At 42.9% G+C, this 17,668-nt stretch overlaps 1 protein-coding gene across 3 annotated transcripts in view; it reads right to left on the bottom strand.

Annotated features, from left to right (window-relative positions):
- SLC22A23 (solute carrier family 22 member 23) overlaps positions 1 to 17,668 on the bottom strand; it is a 190,362-nt gene that overhangs the window by 142,078 nt on the left and 30,616 nt on the right. For all 3 annotated transcript variants that reach the window (XM_045497571.1, XM_045497569.1, XM_045497570.1), the window contains exons 2-3: positions 7,595 to 7,698; positions 1,661 to 1,815 (exon numbers count right to left, since the gene is read on the bottom strand). In XM_045497571.1, coding sequence (XP_045353527.1) covers positions 1,661 to 1,815; positions 7,595 to 7,698 — 259 coding nt within the window. The remainder of the gene's footprint in view (positions 1 to 1,660; positions 1,816 to 7,594; positions 7,699 to 17,668) is intronic.

The raw sequence follows: 17,668 nt of genomic DNA, 5'->3' as shown, positions 1-17,668 counted from the left end.
AGCCTCAGCCATCCACTAGCGATTGGCATGCAAGGTACACTGGTATGCCATCTTTGTTTTCCGACAGTTTTCCATTAACGCTCCCTCTCTGAGTCTGAGAAGTGCCGGGGTGGTGAGATGGAGGAAATGCTCCTTAGCAGAGCCATGCTATTCTGCCTCTCACGGCATGCGTGAGGATGCACTGGGCTGATGTCCTCCTGAGAGAATCTGGAGCTTGGCAAGGACGGCTGCCTAAAGGGGAAAACCCATCACGCCTGCACACGTGTGGGGCAGGTGAGCATCTGAGAGCAGGGCCAGGGCTCTCCTCCAGAAAACAGAGCAAGGAACCTCCTCCTCTCCACGGACCGCAGGGTGGATAGGGCCAAACACTGGCACTGGCATTTTGTCCGCAAACGTTCAAGCCTGATGCCCATGTTGTTTGCTCAAAGAAACAAAACCTCCAAACAGCCATCACCCAGACCCACTGACCTTGAATGCACATATTCCTAAAGAAACCCTGCCTGCCAGAAGCAAGGGTTCCAAAATAAATGCAAATAAAAACTGGGAACGGTGATTTCTAAGAAAGTAAAATTCAGTTGAGTGTTGGAAGAGGAAGACAGATCCTGCCCGCTGTGGATCTGGAAGAATACATCTGTCACCTTTCTCTATGCTCATTCCTCCTTTGTGACTATAAGACTATGTTATAAAGTGATCCTATTTCTATTCTCTACAATAGGGAGCAAAAATTCAGGTTACCCAAAAGTGCTACTGAGTCTAATACACAAATCTAAGAAAATCAGAACTATGGGGCATTGCAACTTGATGTGATTCCTACCCATGTTGTCAAAAGGAAAGAAACAGGCAAAATACGTTATGAATCATTTTACATTGTCCCTAATAGATCTTTCCACAAGGTAATTAGAAAGTATAAAACCAGGAAATAAGTAAAACATCAATGCCTAAAACCTTCCTCCTCCCTGTGAGTTTGCAGCTATATCTCAACTACAAAGAGGTGACATATAACCACATCTGACAAGGGAATTAATACAGCCAACAAGCATGATAGGTCAGTGCAGGACATTTTTCTTCACCCTAAAAAGAGCAAATACTAACAAATGCTACCATTTGCTCTTCAAATACCAATGCTGAGGGTTCAAGTCCAGATTACATAAGGCCACATCTGGACACAACAGAATGTGGAAAATTTGGACTCCACATAACCCTTGAGAAAAAAAGTAAGAAACACTCTCAAAGAGCCAATCAGAATGCTGAGTCTAGACCAACCAACAGTGGGACTCAGTGTGCTGTTCCGGAACTAAGTTCAGGGATGCCCAATTACGCACTGGATTTGGAAGTACACAGAATGTCAACACAGAAGATTCTGGAGGAAAGCAAAAGCCCCTCCATATCAGGAGCGGGCTGACCCCCACTCCTCCAAGCAATTGTGTGACCCTCCATGTCCTCTCATGAGCCCTGTGCCCAAGCTGGAAATCAGAAAGGAGTGTTGGATGACATTGCCTGAGAAAACTTTTCCAGAACAGTTGAGGCCACTAAAGTTTGTGCTTCCAAAAGACTGTCATCCCAAACCACCAGCACGCAGGGCGCCCTGCCCATAACCTCATAGGCGGCAGCAATTACTTTTACTAATTTTTTCAAGACAATTGTGAAGGCTCTTACTTACGTAATGCATACAAGGTAAGAATTATCCCAGCCAGGCAGAATCCTTCAAAGAACCTGAGTGTGCTGAACATTGTCACATTCACTGACAGTGCCACAGTTAGTCCGAAGATCAGAATGAAGATGATGGAAAAAAGCAGCACAGGCCGCCGGCCAACCCTGCATATGGAGAGGGAAAAAATTAGGAATCATCGTTAAACAGGATGAATGCTAGATGCTGAAACCCTGTATCCAGCCGGTGCTCTACAGATGTTGATCTGTACTCACTACAGTAAAAGGCTTTGTAGTATCTACACCAACTTGGTAGATCTAGGGGTCCCTCAGGAGACATTCAGCCCAAACCCTTGTTTTGTACATAAGGGGACAGAGGTCAAACAGCTACTGAACAGAATTGAGACAGGGACACCATTCCTGTTGGCAAGTCTGTTTCTAAGTATGTAGGAGGATGATTCAAGGCAAGAGTAACAAAATCAATAGTAACTCCCCAAACACAAACCTTGACACACCCAGCATAAAATGTGCTGAGAAATCGCTGACCTTTGGATTTGGCTCCAAAGTCAACATGGACACTGAGCTGAGTGGCTTCATTTCCTTTTTCTGGGATGTTAAGTCATCCTACCTGACCTCAGGTACATGCGGCCTATCAGAATCAGGGCCCTGATGGCTGCTGGCTTGTTTTTTTTAAGGGATCACAGGCTAAACTAGGACAGGCTGAACTTTAAATAAGGAGTGTGGACCTGAAAGTGAAGCCTACCAGGCAGCAAGGCGGGGAGGGGAAAGAACCCAGCCCACTGTGTTTCTGAAAAGGGCAGCACAAACACTAGGTAGGCGGGCTACAGAGTGGGCTCCTGCAAGATCGGTGACCGCTAGGGGGCGATGTGCTTCTAGGCGGGGCTGGCAGGACAGTAGGGGTGGTCCCAGGGAAAGGGAAGTCACTAGTTCTCCATCCTTCCAGTGCTACCTTTCCATCTTTTCCTTCATCAACTCATTAGGAAAAAAACCAAAAAACAAAACCAAACTCTCTATCACACAAATTAACATAAATATAATCGGCTTGAACTAGGAGGCTAGCTCACAGAAAAACTGGAGTAGTGGACTATCTGCCAAGGGGAAAAAAAATCTACGCCTGGCACCCCAAACACCTAAAGAGTTGCTGAATGGCTTAAGCTCGCCTAGACATCCTTGTGACAGTCTTATGACCAATAAAAACAGAAAGTAGATTCACAGCCTAGGGCTCAGGATGAGAATAGGGAAATGACTGGAAGTGAATGCAAGATTTCCTTTTAAGGTGCTGGAAATGTTTGACACTTAGAATGTGGTGATGGTTGTATAACTCTGTAAAGATACTAATATTTATTGAGTTATACACTTAAACTGAGTGAGTTTTATGGTATATAAATTACCTCTCAATAAAGCTATTAAGAAAAAAACAATACTCTGTAATGCATATCCTTGTCCTATGAAAGAAATGGATGTAATTTCAAGAAAATTTGGGGGGAGGGTACTACAGGAAACAATTTCATCCATAATTTCTTAGGCTTCTAACCATCCCATTAGTCACACTAGTTTAGTGAAATGAAGCCAAGGCCATGAACTCAATGCCAATGGAAGTCAACTATCCTGTCAAGAGTTTTTAGCCATTACGTCCCTTTGACTGGTGCTGGGGTCATTAAGCCCTTGTTGCGTAAGACTCTATACGTAGTTTTATCCAAACCCAATTCATTTAAAGAAATAAATTTAGAATATGGCTTAGTTGGTCTCCTGAAATGAAGGAAAACAAACATGAGCTCTACCTTCTCCATTTTTATTTCCCTTCACTCCCCTTGTTTGTAAAGTGGGGATAACAGTCTGACTTCACAGCATCGAGATCATTAAGAGATGGCAGATACAGGCACAATGTGTAGCACAGACCAAACGGTTAAATGTTTAGCTTGTATGATTCCTTCCTACACATCTACATCCCAGCTGCCCACCAAACATGGTTTGCCCTGTTCCAATACTTTAGAAAAGATCCTGATTTCTTTTTTAACTTGTAGAAACTATTCTAAATCTCTCCATCCCAAATGGTTGCTAAAATCATGAAGTAAAAATTATTTTTAGGAACTCTGGGGCAAACATGGTCTTTGAAAGCAGACACTCTGGTCTTGAATCCAGGCTCACCACTTAGAAACTATGTGATCTTGGGAAAGACTAAGCTTGTTCAAACGGGCCTTGAGTTTTCTTTAGGAGGGACCAGTTAATGCTGACCTAAGGGGGCTACTGTCAGGTGGGGATATGTGATTCAGTAAGCGTTCAACAACTGTTACAATCGCTGGAGTCTTAGTGTGAACTGGCTCCATCCAGAGCAGGATCCTGCTCAGAGACGTCTGACAAAACTACACTCCTAAGTCTGTAATGCAGAGGGGGGACCTAAGGGGGGGGCAGAAGAGTGGCCCTCAAGGATGTCCACATCCTACTCCTCAGAACATGTGAATATGCTACCTTTCATGGCAAAAAGTGCTCTGCAGATGCAAATACGATTAAAGACCCTGAGACGAGGTGGTGATTCGTTCAGGTGGATCCAGTCTAAGTACACAGAGACCCTCTTCTGGCCGTAGGGAGCCAGAGAGATATTAGCGTGAACAGGACCTGATTGCCATTGCTGGCTTTGAGGTTAGAAAAGGGGCCACAAGCCAAGAAATGTGGGCAGTTTCTGGAAGCTGGAAAAAGCACAGGAAAGGATTACTTCCTGAGGCCTCCAGAAAGAAATGCAACTCTGTCAGCACCTAGAATTTAGCCTTCCATGAACTTCAGACCTGTGAGTTCATTAATTGAAGCCACCAAGTGCATGGTAATTCGGCACAGCAGCCATTGAGAAGTAATACAGGCTCTCAATAGGGAACAGATGCCCCATTCAAAATGAGTTGAGGAGATTTTAATAAAGGGATTATTTGCAAAAGGCTGGGCAGGCTGTAAGAGAAATTTGGGTCTGCTAGCAGAAGGGGGATAAAGGGGAAGATGGTCTGGGAGCCCAGAGAGAGAGGTACCATGTGGAGGGGCTCCTAATGGGAGGCAGCTAGCCTCTGACAGCCCTGCAGAGACCCAGCTGGGGACAAAAACATCCCGCCTCACTATCATCTCTCCTTCAGACCTCTAGCTGGTACTCTCTCCCCATGGCCAGGTTCAGCCAGGAGCTAGAGGGCAAGGGGTTCCTCTGGTGCAGTCTAGAAAGGCCAGGGCCCAGGACCCAGGGCCCAGTGCCAGCTGGAGACCATGTAGAGGGCTCGTGGAGGGAAGCGTGCTCAATATCCAGCAACAGAACCAACCACGGAAGGAAGGGAGCTCATCTAGCAAGAATAGTGACTGGGCTACTCCCTTTCAAACGTCTCAACTAACACATTATAGACAGTATATAATGTATATCCCCAAACAACATTTGCGTGGAAAATGATACCTTTTTAAAGAAAAAGGTGTACTGGGGTGTCTGGCTGGCTCAGCCAGTAAAGCATTTGACTCTTGATCTCAGGGTTGTAAGTTCAAGTCCCATATTGGGTGTAGAGATGACTTTAAAAAAAAAAGTGTATTCCTGAGTTTCATTATATGCTGACTTCAGTCTTAGAAAGCTTAACCTAGGACTTGGTCAACTTCCCTATGTAGCCATGAAACGGGTGCTAGCAGCTGTGAAGTTTGAAGTTCCCTCTAAATGTGCTTATTTCCTTTCAGCAAGGCTCTAGCAGGGAGTAAAAGGCCAAAAATAAATTATAATAAATACAGGGTGGAAAACACCAAACTTTCAAGCTGGAACCGAGGCCCTCTCAAGATGTTCAAGAACCACAGCACAAAGCAGCCTGGCCTGGCTCTCCGGGCACCCCTTGCCCGCTCACCCCAGACTTTGGAAAAGCAACCGCAAGAGACATGGCTTTGCAGCATGAGGCTCTGGCTATTTGCAAAAGGAGACCTCCAAACTCCTCTGCCTTTTGTCCCCAGGCCTGGTGTGTGATCAGGGATGCCAAACAGCAGGTATGTGCCAGAGGTAAGAAATCACAAAAACGACTTCTAAACAGTTGAAGCCATTACAGACTGATCCATTAATAGAAGCCCATGTTTACTTTCCCATTATATAATTGAATAAGGACACTCAAACCTCAGCCAACTCTGCAGTTTTTAGAAAGAAGTGACATGGATTATATTAGTATATCTTCCTCATCTATTTCAACGCAGATCACTGGGAAACAAAAGTCCTTGTGGTGAAAATATTGGGATTACAGTATGTTCCAAATTAGTAACAGTTTACTCTGAAAACCTATACACTCAAGTATTAGGTGAAAAAAACCCTACGCTCCTCCCACTTCCCCACTCCTCCCCATGACCATGTCAAAAAAAAAAAAAACCCCTCAAGGGGGCTGTAGTATAGGTTTTCAGAGGTCACTGAAAGCTTCTCTGTTACCGTTCCCAGGGAACTTGTCCTTAAGAAGCATTTACAAATGCTGATTAAGCAAATTCTGAACACACAGGAAGTCACATTACCTGTGAATGCAAGGAACTCCCAAATAGATGTTTGCTTTTGGAAAGAAATTTCCAGAACTTGAAAGAGCTTTTGGAACCCCTCTGGGCCCCACCTGCTGCTTTATTGCTCCCCTGCCCCCCTCCAGCCTCTTGCTGGACGGCCTCAACCAGCTGTGTCAGCTAACCAGGGTACAGGAACAGTGCAGAGCAAAGCCACGATGTCAGGAGTTTGCTCCATATCACTCTTAGCCCTTATTACATCACTGGGTCCAAGAAGTCCCTATTCACAACAAGTCCCTTTAAAAACAAAACAATGTCAAGAGTGGGAGAACAGCTACCCCACACCTCTCTCCTAGAGCAGTCCCATTACTGGACAACCCCATCACCATTGGGCAATGCTGCTCAGATGTGTGCTCGCTGCTGTCCTTGTGACTACATGGTGCCTTAAATAAAAGTGCTGTAGCATGCTTGTGAAGAGGCAGGCTCTGGAGCCACTGGGCTTTCGTTCAAATCCAGCTTGAAAAGCTGAGTAAACCTGGGATTTTACTTAGACTTCTGTGCTTCTGTTTTTCTACTATAAAACAAAGATAATAAATAGTATCTACCTAACAGGGGTGCTCTGAGGATGGGATATTTTAATGCATAGAAATATTTAGCACAGTGCCTGGCAACAATAATCAGTAAGTGTTAGCTGCTAATATTGTTGCTGTCATCATCATTATCATCATCATTGTAATTCTCTTCACTACTCCTCTCCATCTTTCTAACCTTCTCACTTTATCATGAACCACACACTTTCCTCCAGGCACGAAGAACTCCTTACCCACCCAAGTAAAGCATATTCATTCTCACCTCTGGTCACCACCCTTCCTCCACCTGCAAATATTCATCCATTATCCAAATGCTGTCTACCTTACAAGATCCACCTTCCCCATGGACCCTGCAGAGGTGTCTCCTGGCCAAGCCAACTGTAAAGGACTGTGCCTCTCTGAAATCTGCATGGTATTTGGAAATGTCATCAGCCTACCCATTCAAATCATGTGGGTGGACTTTCTAGCTCCTCCTCTCCCCATTTTTTGATGCATCTCATACACCTACCTCCTCAGAGCCCAGCCCACAGAGCCCTGAACCTATGCCCTCAAACTCTTCCCAACTCAACAATAAACATCAGGAGCAGATGGGGCTGCAGGCTGCATGCAGGTTTTGCTAGACTTAGCAGCTAGCAAACTGCAATGACTTTAAATTCTCACTTCAAAAGGGTCTGTTGTATGCACTGGCCAATCCTTTTGGTTCTGGATTCTCCAGGTGATGGCTTCAGCCCTCTGCACCAGCACCAACACCAGGGCAGAGAAAAGACCTAGTTACAGTAAGCTAACACTGACCATTCTTCTTTAGCCAGCAAAGGCTTGCTGTGGCTTCCAAAGGTTCGTGCACACGGCATGTTGGTACTCACCAGTCAGCAATGCATCCAGTTATTAGGTAGCCAAAGATTAATCCAACCAGTAAGGAGAACTTAGCGATATGGACCTTCCAGGCATTATCACACACAAGATCCCACTAGAGAGGGGCAAATAGAAAATAAATCAGAGAGAAACATACACAGATGCCAGTTGTAGTTAATCATAAGGGCAATATAACAACTACAGTAAGGATCATGACACCATTTGGAGCACCAAGTCACACATCCCATGAAGACTCCCTTCCATGTGTTTGAAAATCCAACAATGAGAAATAGAATTTGCCCACAAAAGGCAGTGTAATGTTTTAGTCCAAGACAGACCATAAAAGTCTGCAGGGAGCACCCCATGAAATGTGGGGGCACATGCTCTTCTGTGCCAGCTACTTGGGGACATAACCTGAGGGAGAGGAAGCAGCTAGGAGGCTGGGCACCAACACCCCTTCTCACCCACAGAGCTGTCACATGTGCAGGGAGGGAAGGCCCTGTCAACTTTTTGCAAGAGGTATCACAACATGAGAAAATTAAAGGCAACTTCTGTGTTTCCATCCTCCAAACCTCCCCTGTGCTTTATAAGCAGTCTGAAAAATATTTAATAGTTAATGTTGAAATATCACCTAACAAAACATTCTCACTTTTTCCCTTGTAAGTGTCCCTTATGCTTTCCCTTATTCCATTCTAAGGCTATCTGCTTAGAGAAGAGAGAGAAAGCCAATCAATTGGTAAATACAGCATTTAGACGCTTTTTACAATTCCATTTCATTATTTAATAAAAAATAAAACAAGTCTCCAAAGTTTTTGCTGTCCTTTTGCAAAATCAGAAGAGAAAACCATGTTTGTTCCCTGGAGGTGATGTGTGTCCAAGTGGAAGACATGTGAGGAGGGCACAGCGTTCAAATCCACAAGTATCTGGGCCCCAGGAGCAAACCAGCAGGATCTCCGCTGGTGACGCTATGAAGGCTGCGGCCCCCACCCCACATCACCCCATTGATGTCCTCCTTCTGGTACAAAGAAGTGGCTAAAGAACTTCAGGTCAGTGGAGATGGAGAGATGCACAAAAGGCAGGGGAGCTGGACATGTCAGAAGTTCTGGAAGCAGAAATGGGAATTCGTTGGGGTGAAACCTGATCTTAGCTGTGTCCTACTCAGTACCTCCCACTGCCCCCTTTTCTGTCCATCTTGAGACCCAGATGGCAAGCTCTGGTCCTGTCCCCCGTTTCCAAACTTCTGGAAAGCCTGAGGGAGCCTCCCTGGGAACTCTTAGCTGTGGGTCTCGACTTCAACAGACTTTGGGAAAAGCCAAGCTTCTGCACCTGCCATTGCAGAGTAGATCACTGGGCCTAGACAAAGCAGGAAGGCAGCCGCCTGTCACACTGTTCCATGACTCCTTGGTACACACATTTGTTCCCTGATGCCCCCAAGGCATGTTTGAATTCCAGAGACCTTGGAGAGAATAAATTTCTCTTCTACCCCATCTGTTTGCAGAGTGATGTCCAATGCCAGGCTCAGGAAGAAAGGGAATGCAAGCACAGACCACACAGGCCTTGTCAACGAAGGATGGTTTGTGCTTGGTTCTTGTCGGGATTTATTCAGGTGTTTGGGAGCGGGGCACTGCTGCTTGCACAGAATCTCATCATTAAGAATTGAGATACGTTAGGGAGTGAATTTCCTCCTGTGTCTACTCCAGTGGTCTTCAAACTGTGCTCCAGCAACCAGCAACCTCAGCATCACCTGGGAACATGTTGGAAATACAAATTCTTGGGCCCCACCCCAGACCCACTGAATGAGAACTCCTGGAGTGAATCACAGGAATGTAGTTTACAAGCCTTCCAGGCAATTCTGAGGCCTGCTTAAGTCTGAGAACCAGTGGCCAGCCCTGTCCTGCCATTTCCCTGTCATTTTGAGGTTGGTGAATGAGCTTCGAATTCCAAGGCTGGGGTTTAATCAACTCACCAAAGGCAGGATGCAGCCAAAAACTGCATGAAACACATACGACAGTATTGTCTATTATCTTGTACTGCAAATGAAGGAATGTAAAACTAGATTTAAGTGGGCTTTTTGGAGGCAAATCTGGAAAACCAATATTCATGTATATATTGTTTCCAGGAATAAATATATTAAAAAAAATTTTTTTAACGTTTTATTATTTATTTTTGAGAGAAAGAGCGCACAAGCAGGGGAGGGGCAGAGAGAGAGGGAGACACAGAATTTGAAGCAGGCTCCAGGCTCTGAGCTGTCAGGGCAGAGCTGGCCATGGGGCTCGAACTTACGAACTGTGAGATCATGACCTGAGCAAAGTCAGACATTTAACTGACTGAGCCACCCAGGTACCCCTGGAGTAAATATATATTTTAATAATAAACACCTTTCAAGGTGCAACCCATCTTCAGAAATACAGGTTCTGCTTTATAATGTGAGTTACGGCATCATAACTGTGTGTGTATATTCGGTTTCTCCGGCTAGGTTTATATATTCTGAAACCATTTCTAAATTGTTTTCTCTCCTCTCTGCCCAGCACAGATCCTGCCCACAGAGCAACTGATTCCAAGACTAAGAGCTACATCTATAAGCACAACTGGCCAATCTGAAGAGGAGGTGCCTACAACACCTGTAATCATTAATGTCCCAATCACATCAGATTGTCCTGCACCTCAGCATGGCACATTCTTGGCAGGAGAGCCTCCTGGTCCCAGGCTGCTGCTGAGGAGGAGGGCACCAGCTGCTGGCTCTGTGGCAAAGAATCACTGGCTCATGTCTCCACCCAAACTTCCCATTGATGAGTTTATTTGAGGCTAAGTGACGCAAAAGAGTACATTATGCTTATATTAGATGGCCAGGAGACAAAAGAGATTTTAATGAAAACATTCAAGGAGACGGGGGTAATGCCAATACTGTTGTGAGCTCAGCCACCTGAGCAATAATGGTACCCAGCCGAGGGCAGCTACAACCCCATTTAGTTGCTACCTAATAAGACTTTCCATGGTTACCTAACACAACTTGTATCAATTAACAATGCTGGAATGAAAGAAAACACAGTTGAGAGAGACAGAACTGCTCCCAGGGCCAGTAAGGAAAGAAAGCCTGCCTAGAAGTGTCGGCCAGCATGGTTGTTCTCAGCTTGGGGTAGGGGGTCAGGGAACCCAGAGGGTGCCCTGACCCCCTCAATTAGGCACAAGACTTCTCTGAGACAATAAGCTTCTCTGAGACAATAAGACAACTTCTCTGAGACAATAAGCAAACTGCCTCCAGACTCCCCAAGATAAGGTGTCTCATGCCTGGGGATCTGTCTGTAACACCACCCCTGGGGCACATTCCAGAAGCTGGGTAGGGTGGGGCTGAGGGAATCCATGGAGATGGCATCCCTTCCTTTGACTTCTACTTCTAGGATGGACAAAAGTAACTGGAAGACAAAATGTGTTCAGACACAGTAATATCTCCAAAAGAATTTCAGAAGCACGAGGAAGCTTTGAGATCACTTTTCTCTTGAAATATGTTCACACCAACTCTTGATACAATAGAGCAATTAGTCATTTCGCTAAGCAAGGACTAAGAGACTTTTAAAAATCTAAAATGTGTGTAGTATCTGGGTGGCTCAGTCGGTTGAGTGTCTGGCTCTTGGTTTTCAGCTCAGGTCATGATCTCATGGTTCCATGAGTTCGAGCCCTGCGTCGGGCTCTGCACTGATGCTACAGAGAGCCTGCTTGGGATTCAATCTCTCTCTCTCTCTCTCTCTCTCTCTCTGTCTCTCAAAATAAACAAATAGACTTTTAAAAAGAATCTAAAATGTACTTTGTCCCTGACATTAGTCTCTACACCCTTTGCATGCCACCAAAACAATCACAGAATCCAGAGGATTCTCCCTTTCAAACGTATCCTGCCCCCATCCCCCACACTCCGTCTTCACTATGGGCAACCTGACTGACCTGGACTTGGTAGGGATGCACTCATCATTCTGGTGTGTGTTTCTGCAATGTGAGCTGGGAGGCTAAAAACAAACCACTTCCGGACTCCCTTCCAGCTAAGGTTTCGGCGGTGATTTAGGTTCTGTCAATCAGCTGCACACCCTAAAATAACTTCCAGTACACAACCCAGACCTAATTTGGGGGATCACTTGCATTAGGAAGAGTGTGCAGTGGGGGTAAGTGGGCCATCCATTCTGCTGTTCAGATCCAGCAGTGCTCCATCTGGAGGTGGCTCAGGTGTAATCGTGAGCCAGCAGCTGGACAGTGACCTCCTGATTCTTTAGCCTCCTCACTGGGCGGGCCAGTTCTAGGGAGTTGTTCTAGGAAACCTTCTGGAGGCCCAGCCTACAGCTGCTCCTGCAATTTAGTGAGCACTGTTTCCCTGTATTCGATCCCTACTCCCTAAACACCTGGAGTAGTTTCTGTTATCTGCAAATTGAACCAAAGAACCTGATTAAACTTCCTTGGGACGAGTTGGCAGGGTGAGGACAGGATGTGGGCCATGTCACCATCCTCCCTTCCTGAACTAATACAAGCGTCTCCATGCATTAACTCTGGCCTCCCTCAAATCCATTCCCTACAGAACAATGAAAACAATCCTCTAATTAAGCATGTTAACACTTCATCAGCAGGTTTAACACGACCATAAAAGCGTTAAAGTCATGGCCCCGTTTCGTAATCTTAGGCTTGCTTTCTTTGCCATTGTTCCCAAACCAGGGACATTCTATGGAGATGCCTCATGATGCTTGCCAGCCATGACTAAATGGTGAGACAGCTGACCCTAAAAAGTGTTCTCAATTTTAGCTGCACATGTTCTGCTTAAAAAAAAAAAAAAAAAAAAAGGCAGAGGTTGTGGAAAATCTGGCAGACTGTTTTCTATCTATATATTTTAAGGATAAGCTAAAAGAAAAGAAATAAAATTTGCATTATTTTCAAAGGAATCATCTAATTGCTTGACTTGCCAGAATAGAAAAATATTCATCAAGGAAACTAATGAAATTTCTAAAGAAGATGCAAAATCAATGGGAGATAAGAAAAGCAATCTTATTTTCGGTAATAATAAATCCTATGATAAAGTAAATGTAAAACAAGAACATGAAAATATTGGAAGAAAACAGATTACTTCTTCAATTTTGAAATGGAGATGAAATCTCCAAAAATTAAGGGAGAAAAAAAAAAGTACCTAAGGAAAGAACGGACAGATTTTATAACACTTTAACCCTTACGACTTAATTAGTATTCATTTATTTACTATGATTTAAATTATGTAAATTATTGCTTATTTATTATTTGAAACTTCCATGGGTTAAAAATACCATAAACAAAATTATAAAGATCTAAATTTGTCAAATATATTAGGGGATCAGAGTATGCCGTTCCAAAATATGCCATGTTGGCATAAAGATTATTTTGAGCTGAAGGCAAATGAGAGTCAACATATACAAAAAGAAGCCTTCTCACGGTTTCTTTTATGTGACTAAAAGCAGAAACTTCTGAGAAATGAGGACTGCTATAAATCCCCTCTCCTGGGAAGTTTTATGGCCATGAACAAGACAGAAAGTCTGCACAGAAATGGGTCTGCAAACAAAACTCACTACAGGGAACCTTATCTTCCATGAGTTTCCCCACATATTTATCTTCCCAGGTTTGCCTCCCCTGACAGCCAAACCCCCTTTCCTTTGTCTTGTCACTTCTCTAAAAATTTACTGTACTTTGTTCAGAATTTGTATAAGCTCAGATTCTAACACCCCTTTGAGTTACTATCACTGAGTTTCTCCTGTGTGTTTTCACACTGCATACGTTCATAAACTCTGTTTTTCTCTTGTTCATCGACCTTTTGCCAGTCTAATTTCCAGGGCCCCAGCCACAGAACCTAGGAGGGTAGAGGGAAAAGTGTATTTTACAATATCCAAAGAGTTAATATCCTTAATATTTAATAAGCATTTACATAACAATATAGACTAATACTCCAACTAGAAATGGGTCAAGCACTCAATTAACAAAATATGAAACAAATGGTTAAAACACATTTGAGAAATACTCAATTCCTCTAATGAAAATCAAAGCACAACACTTTGATTCCAAAAAAAAAGATTTTTTTTTTTTTTTTAATTTCTAAAAGATGCAGGAGAAACACCAAGGTGCAAATCTGTGCTAGGAATGTAAACTAGGCCCTGTTTCCAGAAGGCAGTTTAACAATACACATCACGTTACTTTAAACAGTGTGCACTCTACCCCAGTAATTCCCTTTCTTGGAACTTTTTCCCAAGGAAATTATCAGAGATACCCACAGAGGTCTCAGTGCAATGATGTTCACTGATTGTTAACCTATAAAAATAAAAAATGGGAACTTGACTAAATGTTCAATACTATACAGTCATTAAAATTTTGCTTCTGATATATACAATGAAATATTACTCAGCTATAAAAAAAGAATGAGATCTTGCCATTTGTGATGACATAGATGGACACAGAGGGCCCCATACTAACTGAAATAAGTCAGACAAATACCATATAATTGCACTTACATGTGGAATCTAAAAAATGAAATAAGTGAACAAACAAAAACAAAAACAGACTCATAAATACAGAGAAAACACTGGTGGTTGCCAGAGGGGATGGGGTAGGGGATGGGTGAAATAAGTAAAGGGGATTAAGAGGTACAAACTTCCAGGTAGAAAGTTGCACCTGGATGAAATGTGCAGCATAAGGAATACAGCCAATAAATATTGTAATAATGTTGTATGATGACAGATGGTAACATACTTACAGTGATGAGTACTGCATAATGTAGAGACTTGTTGAGTCACTATGTTGGACTCCTGAAACTAATGTAACACCATGTGTCAGTTAAAACAAAATCTGCCTTGGGGCACCTGGGTGGCTCAGTCAGTTAAGCTTCTGACTCTTGATTTCAGCTCAGGTCATGATCTCATGGTGAGATCGAGCCCTGCGATGGGCTCTGTACTGACAGCGCAGCCTGCTTGGGATTGTCTCTCTCCCTCTCTGCCTCTCTCCAACTCATGTGTGCATGAGCTCTCGCTCTCTCTCTCAAAATAAATAAAATTCAAAACACCCGTTAAAACAAAATTTGCCTTTGAAAACTAATGATTGAGAAAAATGCTCATGATGTAATGGTATGAAAAAAACTCAGAATAAAAAAGAACCCAGTGAATAGAAGAGATATTTAAGTATGTAGGGAAAATTATTAGAAGGTATTCCAAACTATTAAAGTGATTATCTCCGGAGGGCTGAATTAAGACTGAGCTTTATTTTTGATTTTATTCTTTCCTTGACTTTCTCAAACTTTCTACAATGAATCTATGAACCTTATAATGACAGAAAAAATACAGCAAATATAATGTAAACTCCCACAATGGTAGGCAGAAATGGCGGTGGTGAGGGTAAGACAAAAATCATTAAAAATTAAAAATAACACTCAAAAACCTTGCCACCTTTTCAGGGATGTGCATTTTAACACAATTTAAAAACTCAAGCCTAGAGGAAGCTGGTGTGGAAACTGACTTAAAACCAGATCTTCAGGGCCCAAAGATTGCTTATGCTAATGCTCATTGACTAAAGCAAAGGCATATTTCTTACAAATGGGAAAAAGAAAAATTTCCCCAAGCTCATCTCTTGTAGTGATGAGCTCGCTCCATTAGAAGCCACATGCTTTCACCCATCACTCTGCAAGTCCTCTGTTCTAAAGCTGAGGACAGTCTGTTGAGATAAAAGGAAACATTTCTGTTCAGCACTACAAAGGGGATAATGCCACTTAAAATTTCAAAAGCTTAAATAAAATAAAACTCCTAACTGAGCTGTAGGAATTTAGAGAGATATAAGGTCAGCATTCTTCTGCCACCGTTTTTCTCCCTAAAGTAGCATTCCAGCAGCTTCTCATGAACCACTGGTTTATAGACCATGGATTTGCCATTTCCACATTTCTTAATTGGAGACCATAGAAATGGGCAAGTGCGCACACACCCGTCCACCTGCAAGATCAGTCATGGACGTACACACTCTACGTGAGCAATCTGACAAAGCACATTAGCTACAATCAGCTCCTCAACATTTAGGCAGCCTCTTCTACCCTGTGTTTTTAAATAATTTTTTAGTCTAGCAGTACATAGATTTTTTTTCCCTAAAAGACTTCATCAAAATTCAAAATATACTGCATGTCCTGAAAACCCCAAATTGCTCTCTGCTTTTTGCCTCTAAGCTCACCCTCCAATTCTAGGAGATTCACTGCCAACAGTAGCCAACACAACTGACGATTAAAGTTGGCATCCTTGCAAGCTTCCTTATATGACATAATAAACACCCTTGCCAGGTACTCTGGGGGGATTTTTTTTTTTTTTTTTTAGTTTTGTTTCTCTTTCATTAATTGCTACTGAAATTGCTCTTTAACTTTCTTTCTTTTTTTTTTTTTCTTAACTTAGTGCCAAAAAACCAAGACATGTCGAAGGGAACAGTTGCACCAAAAATCTATTGCAAGCCCGTTCATGCTAGATATAAGACACACTTCGACTAGAAATCCTTCATTCCCAATCATTTGCAGGACACCCAATTCAGAACCAAGGCATTAAAGTTGATTATGTTTCTTAAAGTTCACACAGCCCCATTTCTGATTAATGTAGTAATTTTGGATTCATTCTAACCCTCATGCAGGGATCTCTTATCTCGTTTCTTCATTTCTTTTTCCAGTGACAACTCTTACTGCCTGCCACTTCCTGCTGTCACGTTCCCAGGAAGAGAAATGAAAACTGCAATGCTTTAGTTATTGATACTGGGGGCTTCCCTGGTTCTTCCTGAATTTGACCATTTTTTAAAGGGCTAGAAATACAAAACTGTGATCGAAGAGAATTTTAAAAGTAAACAGAAAAATAACCACCTGAACAGGCCCTTACTAGTCAATGTAGGATCATCTATGGGAGACACTGATTTTCCTTTACTTTCTCTTAAAGGAAATAAAGACATGTATTGTTCTCAGCAGAGGTTTACATTACTGAATATTCTTATTCATTTGGTTTAATGCCCCCTTTGGCATTTGGGGAAACTGTATCTATATCCCACAAGGCAATGAGATTATAAATAAGTAATGCCCTTCTACCAACCAAAACCTTGGAGAGTCTTTCCAAATTCCAAAATGCATATTTTACTAATGGCCCTCACCAGCTACCCTTATAAAGGGAAATTAAGAGTAAGCCCTCTAAATTAAAGAGGCCTATTGCAAAGCCAGAAAGAAAGAAAGAAAAACCTCCACAGTCCTAGGCATTAAACAGGAGGAACTATTAATGCCCTGAGTGAAATCAACACACAGGCTCCTTAGCACACTAATTCATATTTAAGTAACTGGAAGACTTTTAACTTGAAAAATTAAAAAGTTGCTTCATATGTTACTAGAGGATATCTTTTAGTATGACACAATGCCTGAGCAAAACTGGACTGTAACATTAACATTTAAAATAGCTCCACTAATTCTGGAAGGAGCCAAGTATGGGAAACTTTTGACAGTTGGATCAGGGAACCTTTGGAATGAGAAGAATTTGATGAGCCAGGTGATCAATCATAGAAGAATTCAGAGGCAGAAGGAAAATCATCTTTCGTTTGCTGAAAACAAATGCCTCAATCCCATCCTACTGCCTGACTTAACACAGCCCTGTTAAGTTCTCTGTATGACCTGAGCTGCCCCTCCCCTCCAATTCACATGCCTGCCCCACCTGCCTGCCAACTCCTGGCATGATCCAGCCATACCAAAGCACCCGCCAGGTCCCCAAAAGCCTCGTGGTCCTCGCCTGCATTGCTCTTCTGCACCTGCCCCACAATATCCACATACACCCCAATTTTTTGGGCTCAATGCCCATCTGAAGGACAAAACTCACTTCAGCCAATGATATACAATGACATTGTATATCACCAGTGCATTGTAGTGTGCTGACTTTCTTACTGCTTGCATTGTTTTCTTTCAATGAGCATGCATTATCTTTGTAAGCACACAATTAAATGAACAGGGAGAGGGGTACAAAATTACAAAGATTCAAATGAACACATTTCCATAGATCTATCAAGTTCAATAAACTCAATTGAGGGTGTCTCTTGTTCCTGTACTG

This window comes from Leopardus geoffroyi, chromosome B2 (genome assembly GCF_018350155.1).
Source record: "Leopardus geoffroyi isolate Oge1 chromosome B2, O.geoffroyi_Oge1_pat1.0, whole genome shotgun sequence".
Lineage (NCBI taxonomy): Eukaryota > Metazoa > Chordata > Mammalia > Carnivora > Felidae > Leopardus > Leopardus geoffroyi.
The sequence above is the reverse complement of the archived record's forward strand: the minus strand, read 5'-3'. Positions and strand labels throughout refer to the sequence as shown.